At 43.8% G+C, this 24,972-nt stretch overlaps 1 protein-coding gene across 4 annotated transcripts in view; it reads right to left on the bottom strand.

Annotated features, from left to right (window-relative positions):
• The window catches only part of MTM1 (myotubularin 1), a 96,555-nt gene that overhangs the window by 25,174 nt on the left and 46,409 nt on the right, over positions 1 to 24,972 (bottom strand). For all 4 annotated transcript variants that reach the window (XM_027053460.2, XM_027053463.2, XM_053201818.1 and 1 more), the window contains 2 exons: positions 5,119 to 5,202; positions 2,779 to 2,928 (listed from right to left, as the gene is read on the bottom strand). In XM_027053460.2, the coding sequence (XP_026909261.1) occupies positions 2,779 to 2,928; positions 5,119 to 5,202 (234 nt within the window). The remainder of the gene's footprint in view (positions 1 to 2,778; positions 2,929 to 5,118; positions 5,203 to 24,972) is intronic.

Raw genomic sequence — 24,972 nt, 5'->3', positions numbered from 1 at the left:
CCAAGTTTTAAACTGAAATCAGGTCCTGGGCAAGACACCGCCCTGTGCCACCACCCATGCCTTCCCTTCCTCCACCCCTCTTCTCTCTGCTCGGGAAGTTTAAGGCTGGAGTCACCAGATCACATTAAGAAACGCTTCTCTTATAAGTTGTTTCACTTCCTCTTTTCTTTTTCTTGAGGGATCTTGACTACCTTTTTATTTTTTTTAATATTTATTTATTTACTTAATGTTTATTAATTTTTGAGAGAGAGTGTAAGTGGGGGCAGGGCAGAGAGAGAGGGACACTCAGAATCCGAAGCAGGCTCCAGGCTCCAACCTGTCAGCACAGAGCCCGATGCAGAGCTCGAACCCACGAACTGTGAGATCATGACCTGAGCCAAAGTCAGACGCTTAACCCACTGAGCCACAAGGAGCCCCTATTTTTGAGAGAGAAAGCAGAGAAGGGGCAGAGAGAGAGGGAGAGAAAAAATCCCAAGCAGTCTCTGCGCTGTCAGCATAGACCCCCAACACGGGGCTCAAACTCATAAACCATGAGATCATGGCTCAAGCCGAAAATAAGAGTCAGATGCTTAACTGACTGAGCCGCCCAGGCACCCCTTGACTACCTTTTTAAAAGGATGCTTGCTGTTTGGCTCACAGGTATAAATAATAGTAGCTTCACAACATCAACTACCATGACTGCTTTCAATGTATATGGTACTATATTAGGTTATTCCTACTAAAGTTAATATCTAGAAGCCATAGATAATTAAGGATGTACACAAATATTTAGCCACCAAAAAAGATGTTGATCACAGCGTTGTTTATAATAGCAAAAAAATAAAAAAATAACCAAGATGCCTCATAATAGAAAACTGATTAAATACATATGGCACATGTACACACTGGCACACAGATGTTTAACAGCAGGAAACGCTCTTTCCAAGATAATGTTACACAGAGAAAGCAGAGACACAAATGACAGCATAATTTCTTTTTATTTCCAAATAAAAATATGTATGCATAGAAGGAAGTCTGGAAGGACATAGACCAAAATGTTAACTGTGGTTCTCACTAGGTGGCAGAATCCTTTTTCTTTATCGGCATTTTGTAAAATATGTGAAGTAACTATGTGTTACTTATATGTTAAGGACTTCTGTAACATTAAGACAAACCTATGGGAGAAAAAGGAATGCATAAGAGAACATATGTATGCATTGATGGGAACATCAATGCATGTGGATCATTTTGTTATTAAATGGTATCTTATAATAGTTCATATGCTATTTATGTACAAATAACAAAACTGCTTTCTCATCAATTCTTCTTGTATTTTTACATGGGCTTTCTTAAATAAGTAAAAAGTTATGCATCTTATGTGTTCTACAGTGGGCTCTCATTCACTCAGAAGAGTGGAAACTAGGGGGTCAAGATGGCAGCCTGAGCACACTTGTTTCCTCTCCTCTCCTGACCCAAATCCCATGAAATACATACACACACACACACCCTTCCTCTCTTGCCCCAAATCCTGTGAAATACACACACACACACACACACACACCCCTCTCCTCTCCTGCCCCAAATCCTGTGAAATACACACACACACCACCTCTCCTGACCCAAATCCCATGAAATACACACACACACATACACACACACACACACACGTTTCTCATGGTAGACGTTCAACTGAATGAAGGCATGAACAAAGTCGATCCACACTACCCTAACCTCTTCCTCCTGTGGGCAAGACAAGTATTAGCAAAGACAGCTGGCCAAGGCAGGGGTGGAGTCTATGGCTACAACACAGAAAAGTATGTTGCAGAAGAGCACGAGAGGAATAAACTTGTAATTCCAGCTTCGTTGGCACTGTATTCTAGCAAAATGAGCTGAAAAACATGTTCAAATACAATATACATCATTACGATCTGAACAGACACTGAGAATTAGAGAAGGGAGCGAATTTTAAAGTTATGATTCCTGTTATGTTGACACTAGACCAAAGTTTCACACGAATGTCCTTTTAAGGACAAAAAATGTCTAGACTTGGAGTTAAAGGCAAGGTGACATTAAATCTTAATTTCTTCTATCCTTGTTTTTCCAAAATCTGTTATTTAGAAAAACAAAAACAAAGCGATGTACTCATTATGACATGCTCTGATAATTAAGAGAGGAAAAATTCTCTAAATTTTTAGTCAAGAAAATTTATGTACACAAAGTAGATGGCGTGACTCACATAAATATTCAAGAGCCAAAGAGAACTTGGTGAACTAGGTCCAAGGATACTGTAAGCATACCATCTGGAATCATGTGCATTTGGCACTCAGGCAGCCGGCAAACATGATGAGGATGAGCTAACCCTAATAAAGGTGGCCGCACACAAAAGCCTGTACCCATGTGCTCTGTGACATTAGACAGCGCGTTGTTTCCAGTATGATTTGGCCGACACTTGTCAAGGGCCCGTCGCACGTAAGGTATGGGGCTGCAAAGGTGAAAGCCGGAAAGTCCCTATACTTCTTTCTGTCCTTCCAGCAAGCACCTGGTTTAGGTATGGTAGCGTCACTTTTACCCTCTCCTGTATGAGAATTACTTGTGCTCATTCTCTGTCCTTGATTGTGAACTCCCGGAAGGCAGGTGCAGTCTCACTTCTTTTCCCGTTCAGCGCGGTCCTTTGTGTGCTCAGCGGGCACTCAAAAACGACATGGTGGACTGAGATTCCAAGAGTGTGTCTCTGACTGGATTCCTGTTCTTATGGGACAAAAGGCAGTCTTTGAAGAAAACATTAACTGTTGTACTCACTGGAATTCGGTTTCTGGATCTAAAAGTTGCGACTCTCCTGAGATCATCATCTGAGGCACGATATGGAACCACCAAGAGAGCAGGGTAGGTGTCACACAGTTCATAGCACTTATTGATAAAAGTGATTCTCCAGTGGTGGTTAGGCAAGCCCTGCAGGAGAGAAGGATGTCCAAGTCAGTATTGCACAGCTCCGTCTCCGGAGTGGCCTTGGGTCTCCTTTCCTTTTGCTAGCAGAATCTGCATGTGCCTCTTTGAACACAGGGTAGGGACAGTCTACTGATTTATAATAAAGGGAGCCAAATCAGTCATCTGGACAACATAAGAACACAAGACAAAACACTGGTGGCTTCCATAATTCTAAAATGTCATTGGTAAATACAAATTCTCTTGAATTTGAGCTCCTCGTTAATTTCACGTCAAACTATTCCTTACTATGTGTGTAACAGTAAGCCCAAGTGCATCTCCCACCTACGTACCCTCCCCACCCCAGAGAAAAGTGCATCACATAATTTTAACCTGTGTCCACTTGAGGGTAGAAGAGATATTGGGCAACTGCCTCTCCCTACTCAAAAGAGAGTGAATGCTTCAGTCTGCTCCAAAGTAGAAAGAGGCTAAGATTATGCAGAAAGTCACAGAGGGGAAGTAAAGGAAAACCCCTCTGGGGAGGCTCATTTCGCCACCTCCTAAAAGTGTTTTCAACCAAGTTGTTTGGGATTGGCGGTCACTCCGTAGGCTGTGTGAGAAATACAGCCACCTGCATTCTAAGCAGATGGCTAATGTGACAGGGAGACACGGAATACACTTGCCATCCTGCCAGCTACCCACAAAACCGCGTATGGACAAGATCCAGAGGTGGTGGAATATTCTCTCCCCATACTCACAAATACACAAATACACACACAAAGGTGAGCTATGTGGGTGTTTGCTGTGGGGACAGACATTGTACCTTTTCCTTAGGTCTGGTCCTATAGACCACGGACCAAACAGGTGAGTCTGATGCTGAGTCCAATTAGAGAGTTATAAGTCCCATGAGAAAGTTATAAGAAGAAAAGATGAAATATAATGGCAGTCTAGAACAAGATACCTTCAACAGTTCATATATGCATGCAATCTGAAAAACAGGAACTGTTTTGTTTCAAGCTAGAAACATTGGCCTACAAAATAAGTCTTAATATTGTCCATAACACTCCAAAACTAAGGTACAAATATTTAAATACATAATGCTACAGAGGCCTCCAAAACATGCAAAATGTTTCAATGGTCTTTCTTCTGCCTCAAGATCTGACCCAGAACAGAGATCATTAAAATGAAACACATACACAGCCTTTGAAAACCCACCAGTCTAAAGCGGACTTCTGGAAGCACAGGACACCCTACTTCCTATGTGCGATCTAAACTCCCACACCCACATTCCTGAGCGTTGAATCTGCTTATGAATATGTATGCTGCCGATCAAGACTAGAAAGAATAATCAACCCAGGTGCTTGGTAGTGGAGGTGGTGGCTAGAAGGTTCTCCTCGAGTCTAGGGTCCTAGAATTTTACTTTACATTCACTGCCTTTTCATATAAAGCAACTGGGCTCCATCGGAGTCTCACAGCTCACTCAGCAAATGCTCCCAATTATTTTAAGAGCTTTGTAGGATGAGGACTATGAAAACCTCCATCACAAAACTCCTACCTGGCCTAAAAACTTGATTAGACCACAGGTCAAATTGTGGCTCCTGTTACATAATACACATTGGCTCTTCTTCACAAAAAATGCCACAAGAGACCTTTGTCCCTGAACAGCAACATTGTACCAAGCCTCTTGCCTTTATTACAGCAAATGAACATGCATGCAGGTGAAGTTTACAGAAGAGAGCAGTAAAAGCTATTCTAATATATGTTCATCAAAGCTTTGTTGGAAAAGTCAGCATTATAGGAAAACAGTCCTAATTCATTTCAATCTGCAAAGTGGAATAAATATAATTTAAATTTAGCTGTCAGTGATAGTTATGCTCCCAAATGTGTAAATACATAGTGACACGAATGCCTCAATAGTAAGGTATAGAAGTTTGACTTTTCTAGACCCCACGTATTTGATTCATTTCATGAACAACATACAACTGACATTGTTCATGTACCAGAAGGAAACAGAACTTGGCTACCCAGCCTTCAATGCAACTTGAATATTGCTAGGGAATGAGCTCATAAATCACACAGTAATCGAAAAAATGAGCTATAACTGCCACGAAAAATATACTAAGCAAGGATTTCACTGATTCTCAGAGTATGACTGACAACATAGTGTCACCATGCGTGTTTGAGATTTACCACCTGCCGTAGCACCTGTTGACTTACCTGCCTTCTGTATTCTTCTACTGGGTTATAAACTGTCCATCCATCCACGTTAAACTTTTCTTCATTTAGAAATGCAAATATTGGCTAGAAAAGGCAAAAGGAAAAAGAGAATTTAAAGTGCAGCGTGACAGAACTGATAGCCTACTAATACTACACCCTCCACGTTTCCACCAGATTTGCCTACCATGAAATCACAACCCAAAGTGAGACTTTCAAAAAGAAATGATGGTGAAAAGTGCACACTAGACTTCTGCTGCCTTTTTTTAAAAATTTTTTTAACGTTTATTTATTTTTGAGACAGAGAGACAGAGCATGAGCAGGGGAGGGGCAGAGAGAGAGGGAGACACAGAATCTGAAGCGGGGTCCAGGCTCTGAGCTGTCAGCACAGAGCCCGGTGTGGGGCTTGAACCCACCAACTGCGAGATTATGACCTGAGCCGAAGTTGGCCCCTTAACCAACTGAGCCACCCAAGTGCCCCCCTACTGCCTTCTATCTTGAGTAATAATTACTTCTGAGACCTCAAGTTTCCATGGCTGCAAACATCTTTTTTTTTCATGTTTATTTATCATGAGAGAGAGAGAGCATGTGCACACATGTGTACAAACTTGAGTGGGGGAGGGGCAGAGAGAGAGACAGAGACAGAGAGAACCCTGAGCATGCTCTGCACTGTCAGCACAGAGCCCAATGTGGGGCTCAAACCCACGAACTGTGAGATCATGACCTGAGCCAAAGTCAGACACTCAACTGACTGAGCCACACAGGTGCCCCTACAAACATTTCTTTCTTTTTTTAATGTTTTCTTATTTTTGAGAGAGAAAGAGACAGAGACAAGGAGTGTGTGTACTAGTGGGGGAGGGGCAGAGAGAGAGGGAGACACAGAATCCGAAGCAGGCTCCAGGGTCTGAGGTGTCAGCACAGAGCCCAATGTGGGGCTCGAACCCACAAACCATGGGATCATGACCTGAGCAGAAGTCGGAGGCTTAACTGACTGAGCCACCCAGGTGCACTGCAAACATCTCTTTCAATGTTGCCCTTGTTTGAAATTATCTTCCAGATAAGTCAGATTTCTAGACCAAAACTACACCTATCAATTTTAAACATCAGCAATTGATCAAGTAAAACACACTTAAAAAAAAAAAGGAAATTCAGGAATAATTATTAAATAGTACAGCTGTCTCAAAACATGAGGGACAGGACATTAGGAAAATTTTTAACTGTTCTCTATGAATTCGGAATCAATGCCATGATCTCTGTGAGATGAAGGACCCAGACCTCTCCTCGCTTTTCCTTCTGTGGTTACTCTGGAGGCGATTCTGATGAGTTTCACAGCTTCAAATACCATCCAGACCCTAGTGACTCCTACCTAGTAGCTATTGCTCTCCAGCCCCAACTTGGATCTGCAGGCCAGGCAGTCCAAGGGACCACCCCAAAACTCCAGCCTAAGAGGCATCTGGAAGATTCTAAAGTTAACACATCCAAAGAGAAACCCCTGACCACCCCTGTATCCTGCTCCTCCCACAGCCTCCTCATTGAAGTAGATGGCAGCCCCATCCTTCTAGATGAGCCCAAAACCTTGGTGTCATCCTCATCAGCTCACTGCTACCACCTGGTTAAAGTCTTGACCGTCCCCCATTTGCATCATTATAATAACTTCCTAACTGGTCCCCTACTTTCTATTTATTTACCTTTATAGTCAGAGTAACAGTGTCACAACCTAGGTCAGCTCAAGTTATTCTTCTGGCCCAAATCCTCCTGTGGCTTTCCATCTCACTTGGAGCCAAAGTGGAAGTCTATCCAATGGTCTATGCGGCTGTCCACCATCTGGCCACATCCCCTACCACGTCTCTGCTCTCCCACTGCTCACTCCTCTCCAGCCAAATTCACCTCCAGTGCTATTCCCTCAAAGCGCCAAGTGTATACCAACATCAGGGCCTTTCCACCCACTGCTCCAGCTGTCTGGAATCTTTCCCCCCGCCCATGGCTTTCCCCCTTACTCTTTCACATCTCTGCTCAAATGTAACCTTAAACAGTGAGACTTACTCTGATGCCCTATAGAAAAACTACATGCTACCCCCAGAACAGCACCCCCTATTGTCCTTTCCATTTTATTTCCCCATATTACTTATGACCATTTGACAGATTGTAGATTTACTTGTTTACTGTTGGGCTCCCACTGTCCCCTCCGTAGAACATGGACTCCATAAAGACAGATGACTGCTTTGGCCACATCCTCTTTTCCTAGTAACCGGAACAGTGTCCCGTCCATAGTAGGCAGAATATGTATTTTTTGTTGCCAATGAAACTGTGAAGCCTATCCAGCCTCTGTACAATGACTTTCTCTGGAGGCACCATGTTTGGGCACTTTTTCCTCTGGGGGTCTTCCTTCCCACCCATTTTCCTCTGTTATCATACTACAACTTTGAATGGCAGCATTCTCTCTCCTACGTTACAGAGAGTTTCAGGAAAAGGCTTACTTGGCAGCAACAGTTTAGTGTGTCTAAAAGGCAGGAGTTTTGGGGGTACCTGGGTGGCTCAGTTGGTTAAGCGTCCAACTTGGTTCAGGTCATGATGTCACGGTTTGTGGGTCTGAGCCCTGCATCGGGCTCTGTGCTGACAGTAGGAGCCTGGATGGAACCTTCTTCAGATTCTGTGTCTCCCTCTGTCTCTGCCCCTCCCCTGCTCACGCTCTTTCTCAAAAATAAACAAACATTAAAATAAATTTAAAAGGCAGGAGGTTTAAGGTGAAAACTGATCAAGAACATGCTGTCCAGACTCTCCAACTTTCTAAAGCACAGGACACCCTCAGCAGGTCTCAGTTCTGGCGGTGGTAGGTCCAAGTGCTATGTATTCTGCATGGGTAGCATGCTGACCACACAATACTGATCTAGCTAAGCAATTCGCTGATTGCTTAAATAGTTAATTATTCAGTACCACTGGGGAAAACAAATGATTTCTATTAACTGAAGTTTAAACGACAGAGGGACTTTTGATGAAAACAACACTAAAATGTATGGTGTACTTCTTCATCCCGAAACAGAATCAGTAGAACACAGCAAAGCAGTCTCTGGGTGACATCTGAGCCCTGGATATTATACTGGTCAGTAGCCAGCACAGGTACTGCTCAACACTCCTGGCTGCTGTGCTGTTGACATACTTGTACATGGCAGGAGGCTTAAGGCACAGGAGTGTCATTCACTTTAGAAGAAGACCTATAATCTGCTTTCTTGAAATAAGTTCCTGATCTCAACATGGTTTTTGTTCAGTTTGCTTCTAGTTATTTGCATCTTTCCCATGAAGCTCAAGTGAATATGGCAGCCTTTTAAAAACAAAGAATAACACTGCTAACCCAAAGGCCAGATAAAACTTTCTCTCCAGAAAACTCATGATGTATGTTAATGCTATCAGTGTCCTTTGACTTGCCAGCAGCATTTTCAACATACCTTACTATTTCTCAGTCACCAATAATAAAGCAATTCCTCTCTTGCTTCAAATACTCTCTTATATCTTATATTAAAATTACTGATAAGCATAATATAAGTTTACAAGTTTGTTATCAGAAGATGAAAGTTATACAGCCCAAACCAAAATGATATCCACGATTTCTTTATTTCTTTTTTATTTTTTTAATGTTTATTCATTTTTGACAGACAGGGAGAGAGAGAGCATGAGCAGGGGAAGGGCAGAGAGAGAGACACACACAGAATCTGAAGCATGCTCCAGGCTCTGAGTTGTCAGCACAGAGCCCCACGCGGGGCTTGAACTCACAAACCGTGAGATCATGACCTGAGCCGAAGTTGGACATTTAACCGACTGAGCCACCCAGGCACCTCTCCATGATTTCTTTAACATGCTTGATTTAAGGGAACTCTGAACACAAGTAATATAAAAAACTGTCATTAACAAGAGAAAGATACAATGTGCTTGCAGTAGCAACATCTCAGGTGGCCTTTCTCATGAAATCATTCTGGAATGACACTTCACATTATGATGATGCCCAGATATACAGGATGATGCCATGAACTGGCATCCCTTATCCCTGAAACATGGCTATGAGAACTCTATGATGGAAACTGTCCCCAGGTTAAGAGCTGAGAGCCAGACTTGGATCTCAGATATTTCAGGAAGGTTTACGAATCACCTAACAGCCAGATATTTCTGGTCATGAAATAGACAGCAACACATCTAATACCAAACTGGAGCTTAAGGTAAAAAAGACCAGGTGCTTAAACTAATATTTTAACCATCTAAATAAATTAGCTTACAATTACAAGGAATTAAATCTTTTTTATAAAGGACAACTTGTTACTTTTTAAAGAAGAACACGATACAAACAGTAAGTTGTCCATACTTGGCTCTCATACTGAGGCAAGCATTCTAAAAGAATCCATGAGGATATTTTCGAAAGTTGAATGTACCCGGACTTAAGTCCCAGATATTTTAATTTTTTTACCCTTTTTTTTTCTCCTTCAAGATCCAGATAAGAGAACAAAGCGAGAATGTTAAAATACAAGCTCTCAACAGAGGAACATAAAAGCGGATTATACAAAAAAACTTACTAAGCATTAAAGGACAGAAACAAAACCCTTCATCTGCATTATTACAAAGCACAGAATTCCCTACAAGTGGGGACTTGTGACAAGCCTAATTAAGGCTTCTGTCTGAAAACTGTTAAAACCTAAAGTTAATGGGCTACATACCTTGAGGTTTTTAGGTGACATTTATTTTCTCTTACAGACAACACATTTTTCAAGACTTCGAGTCTTTTAATGCTTTATTAGTGGGGTTGCCATTTCCCAGTCATTCCTAATGATAACCTTGGCCCGATCGGGACCCTCTCTTGGGGAGACCCAAGCACCATGGAGAGAACCCTCCTTCACGAGGATCGCTCAGGGGGAGGGGTGTGTGAGGCGGGAAATAGTCGAGTCGGCCGCTTGAACTGGTCCCGGCACCGATCTCCTTGATCTCCTTTCACTTCTTTCACGGCCCGCCCGAGGACAAGGCAACCAGGAGTCAGTGCGGGCTCAGCAAAGCCTCAGAGCCAAGGGGTTCGCCAAATCGCCAAATCCAATCGGTGCTTCGGTGCTTCGGGAAGCGCCCCCACCCTAACCCCCGTGGCTTTCTTCTGGGGCCTGGTCCCTCAGCCTGGCTCTGCCTCAGGGTAGGGGCGGGGGTGCCTGGGCCCCGCCTTGGCCCCACAGAACCGAACCGACAACTCGGCTGTTGCCAGAGGGTGGGGGGGGGGGCCCTGCAATACACAGATGACACTCAGGAACACAGCCTCGGGCCTCTGAGGAACACAGCTTCGGGCCTCTGTGCAGATGACCTATCTGGCTGGCTGCTCTCCTTTTTTAAAAAAGTTATTTTGAAATAATTACAGATTTACAAGAAGTGACAAAGATGTACAGTCAAGTCCCGTGCAGCCTTCACTCAGCTTCCCCGATGTGAACATGCTGCATAGACAGCTAGAGTACAGTATCAGAATCAGGAAACTGACACCAGAAAACAGCCACCGTCAAGTGCCTATCCTGGTTTCAAATGAGCAGGTCTTCCTTTATTTGGCTCTTTATTGGTATTTTGGCATTTCACCAATTCAGATTCCTACTAGTCAAGAGATCCCATGCATGGAGACTTAAAAAAAAAAAAAAGCAATCATGTGCATTTTTTTCCAGGTTTAAAAATAGCACAATGTAACATTTGAAAAATGTTAAAAGGACAAAGTTGAGATGAAAATCTCCGATTTCACACTAGGGATAAAAACAGCTCTGACAAAGAGAATGTAACTTGTCATTTAAATTTTCCTACATTTATCACTGTTGTGTCTCGTGGGAGAAAAAATCTGAAACGACAACGGGTTTTGGCTTTCACTTAATTAGCCATTGGTTTTAAATGGCAACTACATGAAGACGCATCAACTCACTTAAAACACCTAGACTGGACTTATTTATTTGTTTAGTAGACTCTATCAATGTTGAGTGATTTAGAAGTTTCCTTCTTTGAGGTGGGAGAGCTGTCTGCGAATTAGGGTTCTAGATCTCATGGAGCCCCTCACGGAGAGCCTCTTCCCTCAAGGACTCTTCACAGTATGTCTTGGAACTGGATGTCACAGAATCAGATTTGTAAAAACTAAATATCATTCAAAAGGGAGACAGTTACAGAAGAAAACTATTTTCATAGTATGCAGGGGAATGAATCGATAAACTATGGAGATTTAACAGTGCTTTCAAATGATGCTACCACCATGCAATGGCATGGTCATTGATGGACACAAGTTTTAGAACGAGCAGACCCTTTTCAGGAAGTAAACAAAATATAACTCTGAATATCTAGCATTAAAAGTTCAGGGGCTCCTGGGTGGCTCAGTCGGTTAAGCGTCTGACCTCAGCTCAGGTCATGATCTCACGGTTTGTGGGTTTGAGCCCCACGTTGGGCTCTGTGCTGATAGGTCAGAGCTTGGAGCCTGCTTCAGATTCTGTCTCTCTCTCTCTCTCTCTCTGCCCATCCCCTGCTCATGCTCTGTCTCTCTCAAAAATAAATAAATGTTAAAAAAAAATTAAAAGTCAGGGGACTGTTAACTCTTTCCAGATAGAATTTTGCAGTGTTGGAACAGGAATTTAAGGGAGCATTTTTTTTTTTGTTTGTTCTAACTTGATTTCTGAAATTGAAGATACCCGCCTTTCTAAAAGCTTCCATCTACCACATAAGGGTAAGCAATGTAAATGCATGTCATTTTCATCTTTTAGATTACACTTAAAAAACAGACCTCTTCATATAAGAAAAAATGCTTTCATTAAAGGGGGGGGAGCTAAAATTTTTAAGGAAGAACCACAGGAGGTACTGACACTTGGCAACGTTTGTAATTCTAAGTAACATCTTCAGGTAAGTGCATCAAAGGTAATTGAGTCGAAAAATCTGACACAAGTCTCATAGGTCAAAAGCAGCTAGCACATCAACTGCCATTTATACTTCCTGCATAAATAATTCTCCTCGTCCTCTTTCTACCACCTTCCCTGGGGAAAGTGGCTTAATATTTCTGGGTTGCCATCACCTTCATATATAAATATACACAGTCATTTATTCAGGAGAAGACGACTCAGTAAATACATTTGAAATGTCATTTGAAACCATTTGGAAAAAGAGCATTCTTTCCTACTTGTCTACAATCATAATCACTTATGGTGACATTTCTCAGGCTTCATCTGTCGCACCTCTTCTCACTGTAACTGTCTCTCCTGGCAATTTTGGCCACATCTATGAAAATGCCAATGATCACATCTGGGCCTGCCAAATAAACCTTGCCCCGGGCCACAGCTCCAGGTACGCGGCCACCTGCCTCCCAGATATGTCTGTCTGGCTGTCCTACAGACACCTGCAATTCCACATATCTGAAATGGGGCTCACCGCCTCTTCCCTCCCCACTCCAATACTGCCCATCTCAACCAATGTCAACCTGTTTATCCAGGCTGGATTCTTCCCTATCATGTCATCCCCCATCATAATTATAGTCACACAATCAACAAATTCTACTGTTCTTCTAGATCGTCCTCAAATCCTCACTCTCCTTTGCCCCATTTGAAGGGCTCACAATCATGTACCCAGGTGACTAATGAACATCCCCAGAATTAAACTCCTGCCCCTCTCCATGCAGTCTGTATGCTGCAGCCCAAGCAATCTTCTGAAATCGAAATTTAATGTCACTTTACTGCTTCAACCCCTTGAATGGCTCCACTCCCCTTCAGATAGAAAGTGGAACCTCTTGGTGGGGCAGGTTAGGCTCTGCGAGTTTTGGGGCCCAGCCTTCCCCTCCAACACCATCTGTCACCACTATTCCCACATAGACACCAGCCCACGTGTGGGTCCAGTCTGTATCCAGTCTCTTCACATTTGCACACACTGTTCCTGTCCTTGGCTGTTTCTGCCTGGCTAATACTCCTGCTCGTCTTCCAGGATTCACCTCCTCTAGGAAGCCTTCCTCGACAACAGGCCCCTTACTTGCCGCTCCCCTGATGTCCTGTGCACATGCATCTATATCGTATGTGTCTGTTTGCTCTCTCAGGGGCCAGGGGTTCGGCATGAGCCCCAGCTCCCTGCACCTAGGCACAACACAGGCGTTCCGGAAATGCCTGGACAGCACAAACAGGGAGGAAAGGGATGAAAAAAAGAGGAGAAACAAGGAGAAGCCTGCTCTACCAGACCTTTCATCTTATGAAGCCTCAAGAGTTAAATAAAAAGAATGTTACTGGTACATGAAGAGTGATTGATGCAAGAAAGGAAACATTCAGAAATCAAACACCAAGCAGAACGAAGTGTGTGGTAAAGGTGGTGTTTCAAAGGAGCAGATCAGATAACCAATGGTGTGGTGACAACAGTGGAAGAAAGATTGGGATCCAGATCTTACGCAGACACGGTCACCCCGAAAAAATTCCAAATTGATGGAATATTTAAGTTTTAAAAAGAAACGAAAGTATTAAAATAATATTCTAGGGAGAATTCTTCTAGAACTCTGAGTAGAGAAAACCTCCCTAACAGGGATACAAAACCCAGAAGTTATAAAAGAAAACCATGCAGACAAGAATTATCCTAGCGACCCTGGCTGCTCTCATTACCCAGGTCCACTTGCAAGACTGGCCCTCAGCCGGACTCTGGGAACCTGGCTCTCGGGAGGGTTCCCATTGCTCCCTAACCGCTAAGAGTGGTTGGCGGTGCCCAAACTGTATACACGTGATTTATGCTGAGCGCCTGCTTTCCTTCTGAGAGGCTGGGGTTTTGGTACATGTTAGGCAGAGGGGCTACATGACCGGCCTCTGATCAAAACTCTAGGTGCCGAGCTTCCGCAGTTGATAGCATTTCCCATGCGTGGTCTCAACTTGGTGCTGTAGGAATTAAGTGCTTCCTGTGTGACTCCATGGGGAGAAAACTCTGGAAGCTCGTGCAGAGTTTCTACCATGACTTCTACCCCATACACCTTTCCCTTTTGCTGCTTTTCCTCTGTACCCTTTTGCTGTAATAAATCACACTTGTGAGTACGACCATGTGTTAATAAAGTCTTGTGAACTCTCCTGATGAATCATCAAACTTAGGGCTGTCTTAGGGTTCCCCATCCCCAAAAAGAAAAAAAATGATGAACACTCACAAATAAAGATTAAAAAAAAATCCCCATAGCAAAAGCCACCCTAAGTCAAAAGACATACATATGGGGAAAATAACTGCAACTTGTATTACGAGCATAGCTAGTACATAAAGAACTCCTTCAACAAGAAAAAGACCAAAATTCCAAAAGAAATGTAGGCAGAAGTCACAGAGAACAAATAGAAAGGCAAATAGCTCAAACCAAAAGATATTCAATTTTTGTCAAATAGGATAGGATAAATACAAAATAAAACTATGAATCCACATTTTCACCTATTAGATTAGCAGAGATTGAAAAAGACAGAAAGCATACTGGGATTGGTACAGTTGGCAGAAGGACCCCACGAAGATGTCCATGTCCTAATCCCTGTGACCCATGTCATGTTACCATACATGGCAAAGAGGAATTAGGTTGCTGATGGAATTCAGATTTCTAATCGCCTTTTAAGATAGGAAGGGTACCCTGGATTTCCCCGGAGTACCAATGTCATCATAAGGGTCCTGTGATGTGGAAGGAGTTAGAAGAGTTGGAATCAGAGAAGGAGAGTGATGATGGAATAAAGTCAGAATAATTCAAAGGACTTGACCACTGCTATTAGCTCTGTAAAGGGAGCAAGGGGCCATGAGCCAAGGGATGCAGGCACCTCTAGAAGCCGGAAAATGCAAGGAATGGACTCTCCCCGAGAGCCTCCAGGAGGAACACAAGCCCCACACACCACAATTTTAACCCAGGGAGACTCATTTTCGACCTGTGACCTCTAGGACTGTAAGACTTGTGTTTTCATAGGCCACAAGTTTGCGGCCGTGTGTTGCAGGAGCTTTAGGAAACTAACAGAGTTGGAGGGGATGTCTGGAAACAGGCAGACACAGTGCACACGGGAGGGAATGCCAGTACATCTTCCTCGAAGGGAATTTGGTAATAGCAGTAATTCTACTCTAAGAATGTATCCTAAAACATACATGAACACATACAAAATGATGTATGTGCAAGGTTACCAACCACAGTTTGTGTAACAGCAAATGATTGGCAATGATCTCAACGCCCGTCAATAGAGGACTGAATAAAGTATGGTACGGTCAACAGAGTACTATATGGCCATAAATAGGATGAAGAAGTCCATTATTAGGTGATATGTACTGGTAAATTTAAAATCAAGGTATGGAAGGGCACATATAGCATACTATTGCTAGGGTCAAAGGGGGAAAGAATACAACTAACAAGTTGCATGAACAGGCCTAAACCATCACTGGGTGGACATTAACAGAGTGACAACCCTGGGTGTCTGTGAGGAGGGGAAAGAGATGGGCAAACAGTGCTGGGAGGGAGAGATTTTTACTACATGCCTGTCTTAGTTAGCTCTGGCTAGCATAACAAGTTACCACAGACTGGGGGCCTAAAACAGTGAACATTTATTTCTCACAGTTCTGGAGGCTGTGAAGCGTAAAGTCAAGGAGCCAGCATGGTCGGGTTCTGGTGAGACCCACTTCCTGGTCTACAGAGGGCAGCCAACCAGCTCTGGTCCATCGCTTTTCCTCCAAGGTCACTAATCCCATCATGGGGCTCCACCTCCAGGACCTCATCTAAACCTACACCTCTCAAAAGCCCAACCTCCAAATATCATCCATCACACTGGGGGGTTAGGGCTTCAAAGTATGATTTGGGAAGGACACACACATTTGGTCCACAACAATACCTTTTATACTTCCTGAATTTTCAACTACGGTCATATATGGCCTATTTTCAAAATTTTAAAGTAGTACTTGTTGAATAAATGCCCTTTCTCAACAGAATATTCTTATTGATGACTTGGTTGCTGCTGGTTCTTAATTTATTCACTCTACTGACCTTAGTATATTAATTCAACAAACATTTACCAAGGGCCTACTATGAACAAGGTATTAAGTATACAAAAAGACGAGTAAGACCCAGGTACTGTCTGTAAGGGGTTAGAAATCCTCCAAAGGAGAGTGACAAGGAGGTACAACTATCAATCGTGTGAAGAGGAGAGCAGTTAAGTGCCATGAGAGGTACAGATAAAGCACCTGGGGCTCCAGAGAATGCCTAGGTTACTTCTGGAGAGAGGGGCCTGGAAGGGTAAGATGACTTTGGACATGGTAATAACAATGATGTGACAAAAAGGCCCAAATGGGACCCAAACTCCGAGAATTTGAGGCCATCAGCAAACACCAGAGCATAGGAGGGGGTAGAAAAAAGTGGGGACAGTTGAGAGGTGAGGCCACACACAAAATGAGGGAGATAGAAGTTTGCACTGACACTGACTGAGAGGGAGGGACTGGCGAAGTTTTAGGGGCAGGGGAATGTGAGTCGTGTCCAGGGGAGAGGGAAGTGACAGACAGCACATGCAGGGCTGGACCAGATCGGAGACAAAAAGGAAGCACGGCAACTAGTTTAAGTACCATCTCAGCAGTTGAGAAAAGAGGAGATGAAAACCTGAACCAAATCAGGCTGGCTTCAGTAAATGTTCAGGAAAAGGGAAATCTTCGAGTGGCCTGGATTTTGGAGGAGGGGAAGACAGCACAAGAAACTGGGAGCACAAATGAGTAGGTTTAAGGGAAAGAGGAGAGATTAATTTTAGACAAATGTTTAGGTGTCAGTTGAAGTTATGGAGCCACGAAAGGGAAACATGAAGCTTTGGATGTGCAAGTCATGCCCAGACAGGCAGTGCTGGAAGACATGAGGGGAAGAGAGACTGATGAGGGGATGGCATAGAGCTAGGAGGAGGGGAAGGATGGATTTTTCTAGAAAACCCACACTTAGCGCAAGGAAGCCAAGGAAGCTGAAAAGAAGCTAAAGAGGCAGAGGACCAGGTCCTTCAGATCTCAGAAGCCACACGGAGAGGTATCTGGAAATGTGATGGTACAGATGCCCTAAGTGAGCCTTCTGCTGAGAACATCTAACAATGCTGGATAAAACAGAAACCTTTCTAAAAATGCTCCGATGAGCTGGCTGGGGAGGAATAAATACGCAGAGGCTAAAAACTGGCCACAAACAGGAACTCAGAGACCAAGAGGAAAGCACGGGCTTTTACCTCAGGGTACTCACAGAATTGGTTTCCATGGCCTCTTGGGGTCCAAGAGATAGGACATAAGGACATAAAGCCCCAGGCCCACCCAGATGCTAGGATGGGCATCAAACTGGAAATGAGCTCCTGTACAGGCTGGCCTCCCAAGTGCTACAACCTCAGGGTTAAGCACAAATAGGAACTGGCCCCCTGAGACTCCAAGGAACTTACCTGTCTAGATTATTGGTGTTAATTAAGGGAGAAAAAAATCTCTACTGCTGTCCCCCACCAGGAATTTGTAGCCACACGGCAGCAAATTTAACCAATTCGTAGCCCAAACTCATAAAAGTCGGATGGCCCAGAAGACATCAGGCAGAGAATCTAATCTGTAACCATCCCCCATTTGTGGTGCCCTAAGATGCCTGGCGGAAGGAAATGCCAAACTGCCTTCAATCCTGGCCTCAGAGGATTCCCATAAAGGTCCAAGGAATAGGAGCTCACTGGCAAAAATCACAAAACAGCCTGGGAAACTAGGCACCTCGAGCCAGCAAACCAGAAGCCAGCAGACCAGGCCGGGCTGCAGAGAGCCGTGGTGAATGAAGTCAAAGACATGATATCCTGGGAGACAGATGGATGTTCCAGATCGCATACTTCTTTATACTTTACATATGTTTTACAAACATTTTCTTATAGCTACTCAGTAGTTAAAAAACAAACAAACAAACAAACCCTTGAAAGGAGCAGTGGCTTCAGAACTTACAGGGTCTTGAGTCACGTTCAAAAGCACAGGTTCCCTGCAGTAGGAGGGCGAGAAGTCAGGTGAGCTGTGAAGTGAGCGGCTGCCAAGGACGTGCAGGCAGGCAGTGAACACTAGACTTCTGAATGGGGGTGGCACTGCGGGGACAGCCCAGCTGGGAGCACGGTTCCAGGAGATGGAGAGCAGGGAGAAGAGAGAGACTGACAGAGACCAAGGCCAAGTCTTGGAGGCGGCAGGAGGCACGAGGAGACCCTCAATTGGCACACATTTACTGCTTATTCAAGAAAGAAAAAAAGAGTCCTGGGCACAAAGAAACTTGAGAACTAAGACATTCTTCAGTCCTAAAGCCACATCTAGGCTGAAAGACAGGTAGAGGTAGGTGTGTAGGGGTGTGCGTGCGTGCGTGTGTGTGTGTCTACACACAGTACTGCTTCTCATTTCAATTGCCTTCTGAAAATGAGCTGTGTGCTTTTATCCTGTGGTCAGCCTGGGAAGTAAGAGTCCACTAAATTTCAGTCTGAAATTTTTAAAATCTCAAAGCAATTTATAAAAATTTCCCCAATTCTGGACTGGAAAACAAAGGCCCAGGGAAAAGCACCCTTGTTTTTAATAGCCTATCCACAGGACCATTTACACCTCATTCAAGTCATCAGAACAGATGTGCACCCCCACAATGTGTACATCGTCATTTTTATAAGCAAGTACAACTGGACTTGAGCCAGAGAGGACACAAGGTAGAACCGGCACAGTGCTTCAGCCAGATACCAGATTCGATGTGGCTCACCAAAGCTGGCCAAAAGGAAGAGAGTGCCAAAGACTCAGAAGCAAAGGCAGGAGTCCCAGACACCTGCAAATGCAGACAGGCCCTGTCCTAAAGGTGCAGCCATTTTTAACACTCTGTCCTCCTATGCTGCTCACCGTAGCAGGCGCCACGCCATCGGTCCCCGGAAGGCTGCTAGTATCCATGGAAAAGGCTTTGAGACCCAGCTGTTTCTCTCAAAAGCACAGCCAGAGTCTCCTCTCCTGTGCCTATTCCTATTGCCCACAGGAAGGTCAAGTGTACGAAAACAAACGAGACACTGCCAACCTTTGAAACTACCTGGGTGCTGATGAGCTCACAGAGCAACAAGAGGCAAGAAACCGTGCAGTGTTCGAGAGCTTCATCTAGAACGGCACAGAAAAGTACAATGCACAGGGACACACACCTGGGTGAGCTGTGCCACCCGGAAAGCAGGAGGCCTACGTGGGGTCAAAAGATGGAAAGAAAGCAACACCGGAAAACCATTTCTGAAGAGTATCACTGCCGCCCTTCATTCACATTTCAAGATGCTTTTTGGATTTGACACACCGAAATTTAACACTTTCAATTAATCCTTTATCAAAGTACAACCGGTGGTTTGTTAAGAACAGTAACCTTATCTATATGGCATCTTTGTTTTAAGGGACTTACAGTGTCTCACATATTATCACAATTACTTTATTAATGTTCTGGGGAACAAAAGTGTGTTGGGGTAATCATCCTTCTTTGCACCTGCTGGGAAAATGGCGCACGACTGCACAGCTGACACCAAAAGGGCACTTATTGTGTGCCAGGCACTGTTGTAAACAGTTTACATTTAATCCTCATAAAAACTCTATGGAGTAGAGACTGCTATTATCCTCATTACAGATGAGAACACTGAAGCACATAAACATTACGTGGCTTCCAACCAAAGTTGCCAAGCAGGTATGCGACTGAGCCAGATTCAGACACGGGCCGCTGGACGGCATGGCATGTACTCGTGACCCCACACCAGAAGGGCTCTGTAAACAAGTCCTCTGTCTGCCTCTCCCTCATCAGCGGCTGCCATGAACCTGGCGACCGGGTCCCAGGCTCTACTCCTTCCAGCTCTCCACTTCCCTATGTGAGTCTACACCCCAGGATTTTTGTCAAAACTCAAGCCGTTCACTGCAACAAAATTCAAGACAGTACAGCCTACAGTGGTAAAAACAGATGGAAGTGACTTTATTAATGCCTAAATTAAGTTAAAGAGCATTTTATTCTACATATTCTGCCATTACCTCAAAGACTGTTTTTCAAGCTTTCTAGATGATGATAAACAGAAAACCATACACGTTACACTCCCCCTGACCCTGTACACACACACACACCTCTGAAACAAACATTTGACCAAACCATACATACCTGTATTAGGTACTGTGCTGTTAACATTTTCTCTTCTACTCAATTTAAAAATGCTAGTTGGAAACTAATAAATTGAGTTCATGACTCAATGGTACGTTGGGATTAACAGTTAAACACTCATCTAAAATTTATATTCTGTCTGGTTATCCCAACGGAGTAACAAATGAGCAAACAATAAAGGAAATCAATGAAAGAAGAATTTCGGCATGGAGCAAATCACCCCAATGATTACGTACTCTATTCTGTAGTGCTATCAGGCTCTGTTCATATGTATAATTTTTGTTCCTGCCTTCAAAAAGTTAAGTCAGAAGTGTGGTCACGTTTCTTATAAAAATATATCATTTACCTAGAAGTAGCATTTACAATGCAGCTTGTAAAAATACAATTTCTAGCGTTTGTCAGGCAAAACAAAAATAAAGCAAGAAAAAAACACTTTGGCTGAAGTGGAAAATGCTACAAGAACAATGTTCAAGTCTTAACGGATTGACATAATATAGAAACAATCGAATTAATGGGTTGGGGTCGACTGTGGGTGGCTAAACTGCTCAAGTTCAATTCATAGTTTAGGTCGCAACAACAGGTGTTGGCGAGGATGTGGAGAAAGGGGAACCCAGTTACACTGTTGGTGGGAATGCAAACTGGTGTAGCCACCCTGGAAAACAGTATGGAGGTTCCCTTAAAAACTTAAAAACAGAACTACCCTACAACCCAGCAATTGCACTGCTAGGAAGGATAGAAAGGATATAAAAATACAGATTCGAAGGGACACATGCACCCGATGTCTATAACAGCGCTATCAACAATAGCCAAAGTATGGAAAGAGCCCAAATGTCCACCGACTGATGAATGGATAAAGAAGATGTGGTGTATGTATGTATGTGTACAGATACAGACACACACACACAATGGAATACTACTCAGCCACCAAAAAGAATGAAATCTTGCCATTTGCAATGATGTGGATGGAGCTAGAGTGTATTCTGCTAAGTGAAATAAGTCAGAGAAAGACAAACACCATATGATTTCACTCATGTGTGGAATTTAAGAAACAAAACAGACGAACATAGGGGAAGGAGCAAAAAAGAGAGAGGGAAACAAACCACAAGAGACTCTTAATGATAGAGTTGATAGAGGGAGGGGAGCAGGGGATGGGCATTAAGGAGGGCACTTGTTATCAGCAGCACTGGGTGTTGTATGTAAGTGATGAATGACTAAATTCTACACCTGAAACCAATATTACACTATATGTTAACTAACTAGAATTTAAATAAAAATTTGAAACAAATAAAAAAACAAAGTTTAAGTCCTAACGTGAACACACTACATGGTGAAAATATTACTGAGGAAAGAGGCAAGACAGAGCCAAAGGGGTGGTCGGAAAGTAAAAAGCCCCCTGGTACACTGTTCACCCCATGGCTGGATTTCGAACCTAGGTCTCCTGGCCTCCATACACCATTTCATGGATACAACAGCAAGATTACTTGTGGCCTCAAATGCTTACAATAAAAAAAAATTCACTGAGATAATCTGCAGCTGATTTACCAGTTTCAACAATGTTAACAAAGTGATATTTTTCAAGCAGGGCCCTTTGTATTGTTTAATGCAATCAGGCTTAGATTAGGGCTTCCAGGAAATCCCTTTCTGGCACACTCTCACATTCCCCACTGGGGCAGTGTGCAAACTTTTCTTTCCCTCCTGTCTCAGAGGAATTTGTCCCTTCTCCTTTCCCAAACTGCCCCACCAACTGGGCTTCACCCCGTCCCCCTCAGCCTTCCCCCTCAGCCTTCCCCAGGGATCCTGCTCCAGAAAGATCCCTTCTCTCTCTTGCCTTGAAAAGAGGCAAGGATCCTCTCCCCTGCACCCAAATATATTCATTCACCTTTCTCGGGTTCTAAGTGAAACACTTCTTCCCTCAACCCAGCTGATACCCCTTTGTTTTTTAAACACCACCAACTCTTTCTTTAGATCCCTACCAACTGGCTTCTGTCTCCTTGCTCGGGCCACTTTTCCAGATTCAAAAAAGTTGGGATATGGAACAGTTCCGTATCGGGGCCACACGTGTGTCCTATCTTTTGTGTCACATCTGTGAATAGTACGAGGTAGCAACCACTCCTCATTTGCGCCCTCTGCTCCCTGACGCCACCCAACACAGTGCCCTGAAATGAAGTCATGAGGCGGCTGTACATGTCAACTTGCAGAGCAGGAACGGATATTCCAAAAGCCATGCTAATAGCTGATCAGTTTTTAGCTGTATCTTGTCTTGTATTGATTTGATGACTAGTTTAACTTTTTTTTTAAAGCTGACTTTTAGTGGTTAAAACTTAGAGAATGTAATTTCCTAAAACTCTGTATAAGCAATCAGGCTCACATTTTTTCTCAAGTTTGTCACTTTACTGACTTCCCAAGGAAGACGTAGTGATTTCTAGCACAGGTACAAAAGCTACGGTGAAGTACCACAGACCTGAGGAATCAACCCCTCTGGGGATTGCTCCAGTGGCAGCAACTTGCGATCCTAGGCGCCTGAGCTCCATCCACAACGTCCAGAAATGCATCCCGTTCATTTCCATAAAATGGATTTTTCCTTCACTTTCTACTAGCCCTGAATTCAATAAAAAAGCCATCATTATACAACTCCCATGCAGAAGTCATTATGCTGAGGTGAGAAAAATAAAGGCTGGTCCCCGCCTTGATAAGCCCATAGTAGAGCAGGAGGTAGGCAATTACTACATAATTATTACGTAAGGCAGACTGAGGTAAGTGCTTTAATGGAGGGACCTGCAAAGTCTAACAAGTGAGAGGCCAGACCAACCCTACAGGGGGCGGTGAGGGATGCACACAGTATGTAAAAGGACTTAGGGCTGAGCGAGGTGGTGGAGGATGGGCTTTAAAGAGACAGGAAGCCTGCTGGTAAAGGGGATAGAAAAACCAAAGACTCCACGCTGCGAAAGCTCCATGTATACCAGAGGAGCACACGGCGGAGCGCAGGGTATAATCCACGGGAAGTCACTGAGCATTTTGTGTGTGCGTGTGTGTGGAGAGTGGGACGCACTGACATGATTGTAGTTCCACTAAAAACAACTGGCAGCACCGTGAAGAGTAAATTGGAAGGAGAGAAAGTGAAAGAACAGAAGCCAGTTAGGAAGCATGGCTTAAAAGAGGAAGCACAAGCAGAAATGGGAAGAAATATGTGAGAGTTACTAGTAAGTAGAACCTCTAAGATTTGGAATGGATGTAGCTATGGGTGGCAAGGCAGCAAGGGAATAAGACAGCTGACTACAAACTCTCGAACCTGAGCAAGTGAGGATCCTCCCGATTGAGGGACATGTAGGCTGAAGAACAGGTCTGGTGAGCTGCAAAAAGGTCGGGAGAGACAACAAGCTTGTGATTCTCATGGACTTCCACAGGAAGATGTTTGAGAATTAGGCTTGTTAGATTCACTGGAGGCCAGCGTCAGGGCTAGATTTTGAAATCACCAATACAGCAGTGGCAGCCTACACTATGGGATGAAACAAAACCATCAAGGCAAAGTGCGTAACATGAGAAGGTGTCTGAGAGCAGACCAGCACCGAGATGGTCCACCAAGGAAAAGACAGAGGCAGTGGAGACTGGGAAGGGCAGTCAAGTTGGCAGAATAACACAGAAACCAGGACTTGCTAGAACGGGTGCTCAAAACTGGTGAATTCTGAGGGAAGATCAAACAGAATAAAGACTGAAGTGAGCCACTAGATTTGGCCAGTAAGAGCTTGAGTTCCAAAAAGGTACCTTCAATAAAGGTAGATACTGGGGGCGCCTGGGTGGCTCAGTCGGCTGAGCGTCCGACTTCGGCTCAGGTCATGATCTCACGGTCTGTGAGTTCGAGCCCCGCGTCGGGCTCTGTGCTGACAGCTCAGAGCCTGGAGCCTGCTTCGGATTCTATGTCTCCCTCTCTCTCTCTCTGCCCCTCCCCCACTCATGCTCTCTCTCTCTCTCTCTCTCTCTCTCTCTCTCTCTCTCTCTCTGTCTCTCTGTGTCAAAAATAAATAAACATTAAAAAAATTTTTTTTTAAAGGTAGATACTGAAATGGGCTGGAGGAATGAATAAACTGGAGAGGAGAACAGACTATTCTTTCCAGAACTTTGGATGGAGGAGAGAGATGGGACAGTAGTTTAGGAGAAAGTTGGTATAAGAACTGACTTTTTAGGGGAGTAAACCCTAAAAGAGACAAAAGATGCCAGAGAGATGGACTTATAGGAGCAAATTTCTGATTATTTTGGGCCAGATATGCAAAGCCCAAGACAGAACACACCCCCTAACTGCATTTTCGTGGATTAGACTTACATTCACAGTTCATATTCCAAAGATGTGTTCCCATAAAACTCTATTAGCCCTAATAGTTAAGGAAATTGTTTAGTTCTTAAATAGGTTTTCAAACCCACATTTAATCAAAAACTGAGAAAAGGCTGAAAACGTGTTCAACTCTGTATCATTACATTTGTTTAAAGCATTACATGTGAATCTGTAATCAACACATGACTCATGAGTTCTTCATATCTTTCTAGACCTCCAGTCTTTGTATAATTGTCCCTTCCATCAACCATGAATTTCCTTCGGCCAAAACAAGTGTCGATGAAATCTGGGAAGAGAGGAACCTTGTCTCACTAGAAAAACAAACAAACAAACCTCAGGCCTCTATTGCCAAAAAGCCCTAAAAGACGGCCTCAGGGAGAAGGGCTACATTACAAATGATCTCCTTCAGGGGCACCTGGGTGGCTCAGTCGGTTGA

This window comes from Acinonyx jubatus, chromosome X, assembly GCF_027475565.1.
Source record: "Acinonyx jubatus isolate Ajub_Pintada_27869175 chromosome X, VMU_Ajub_asm_v1.0, whole genome shotgun sequence".
Classification (NCBI taxonomy): domain Eukaryota; kingdom Metazoa; phylum Chordata; class Mammalia; order Carnivora; family Felidae; genus Acinonyx; species Acinonyx jubatus.
This window is presented reverse-complemented; position numbering and strand designations above follow the sequence as displayed.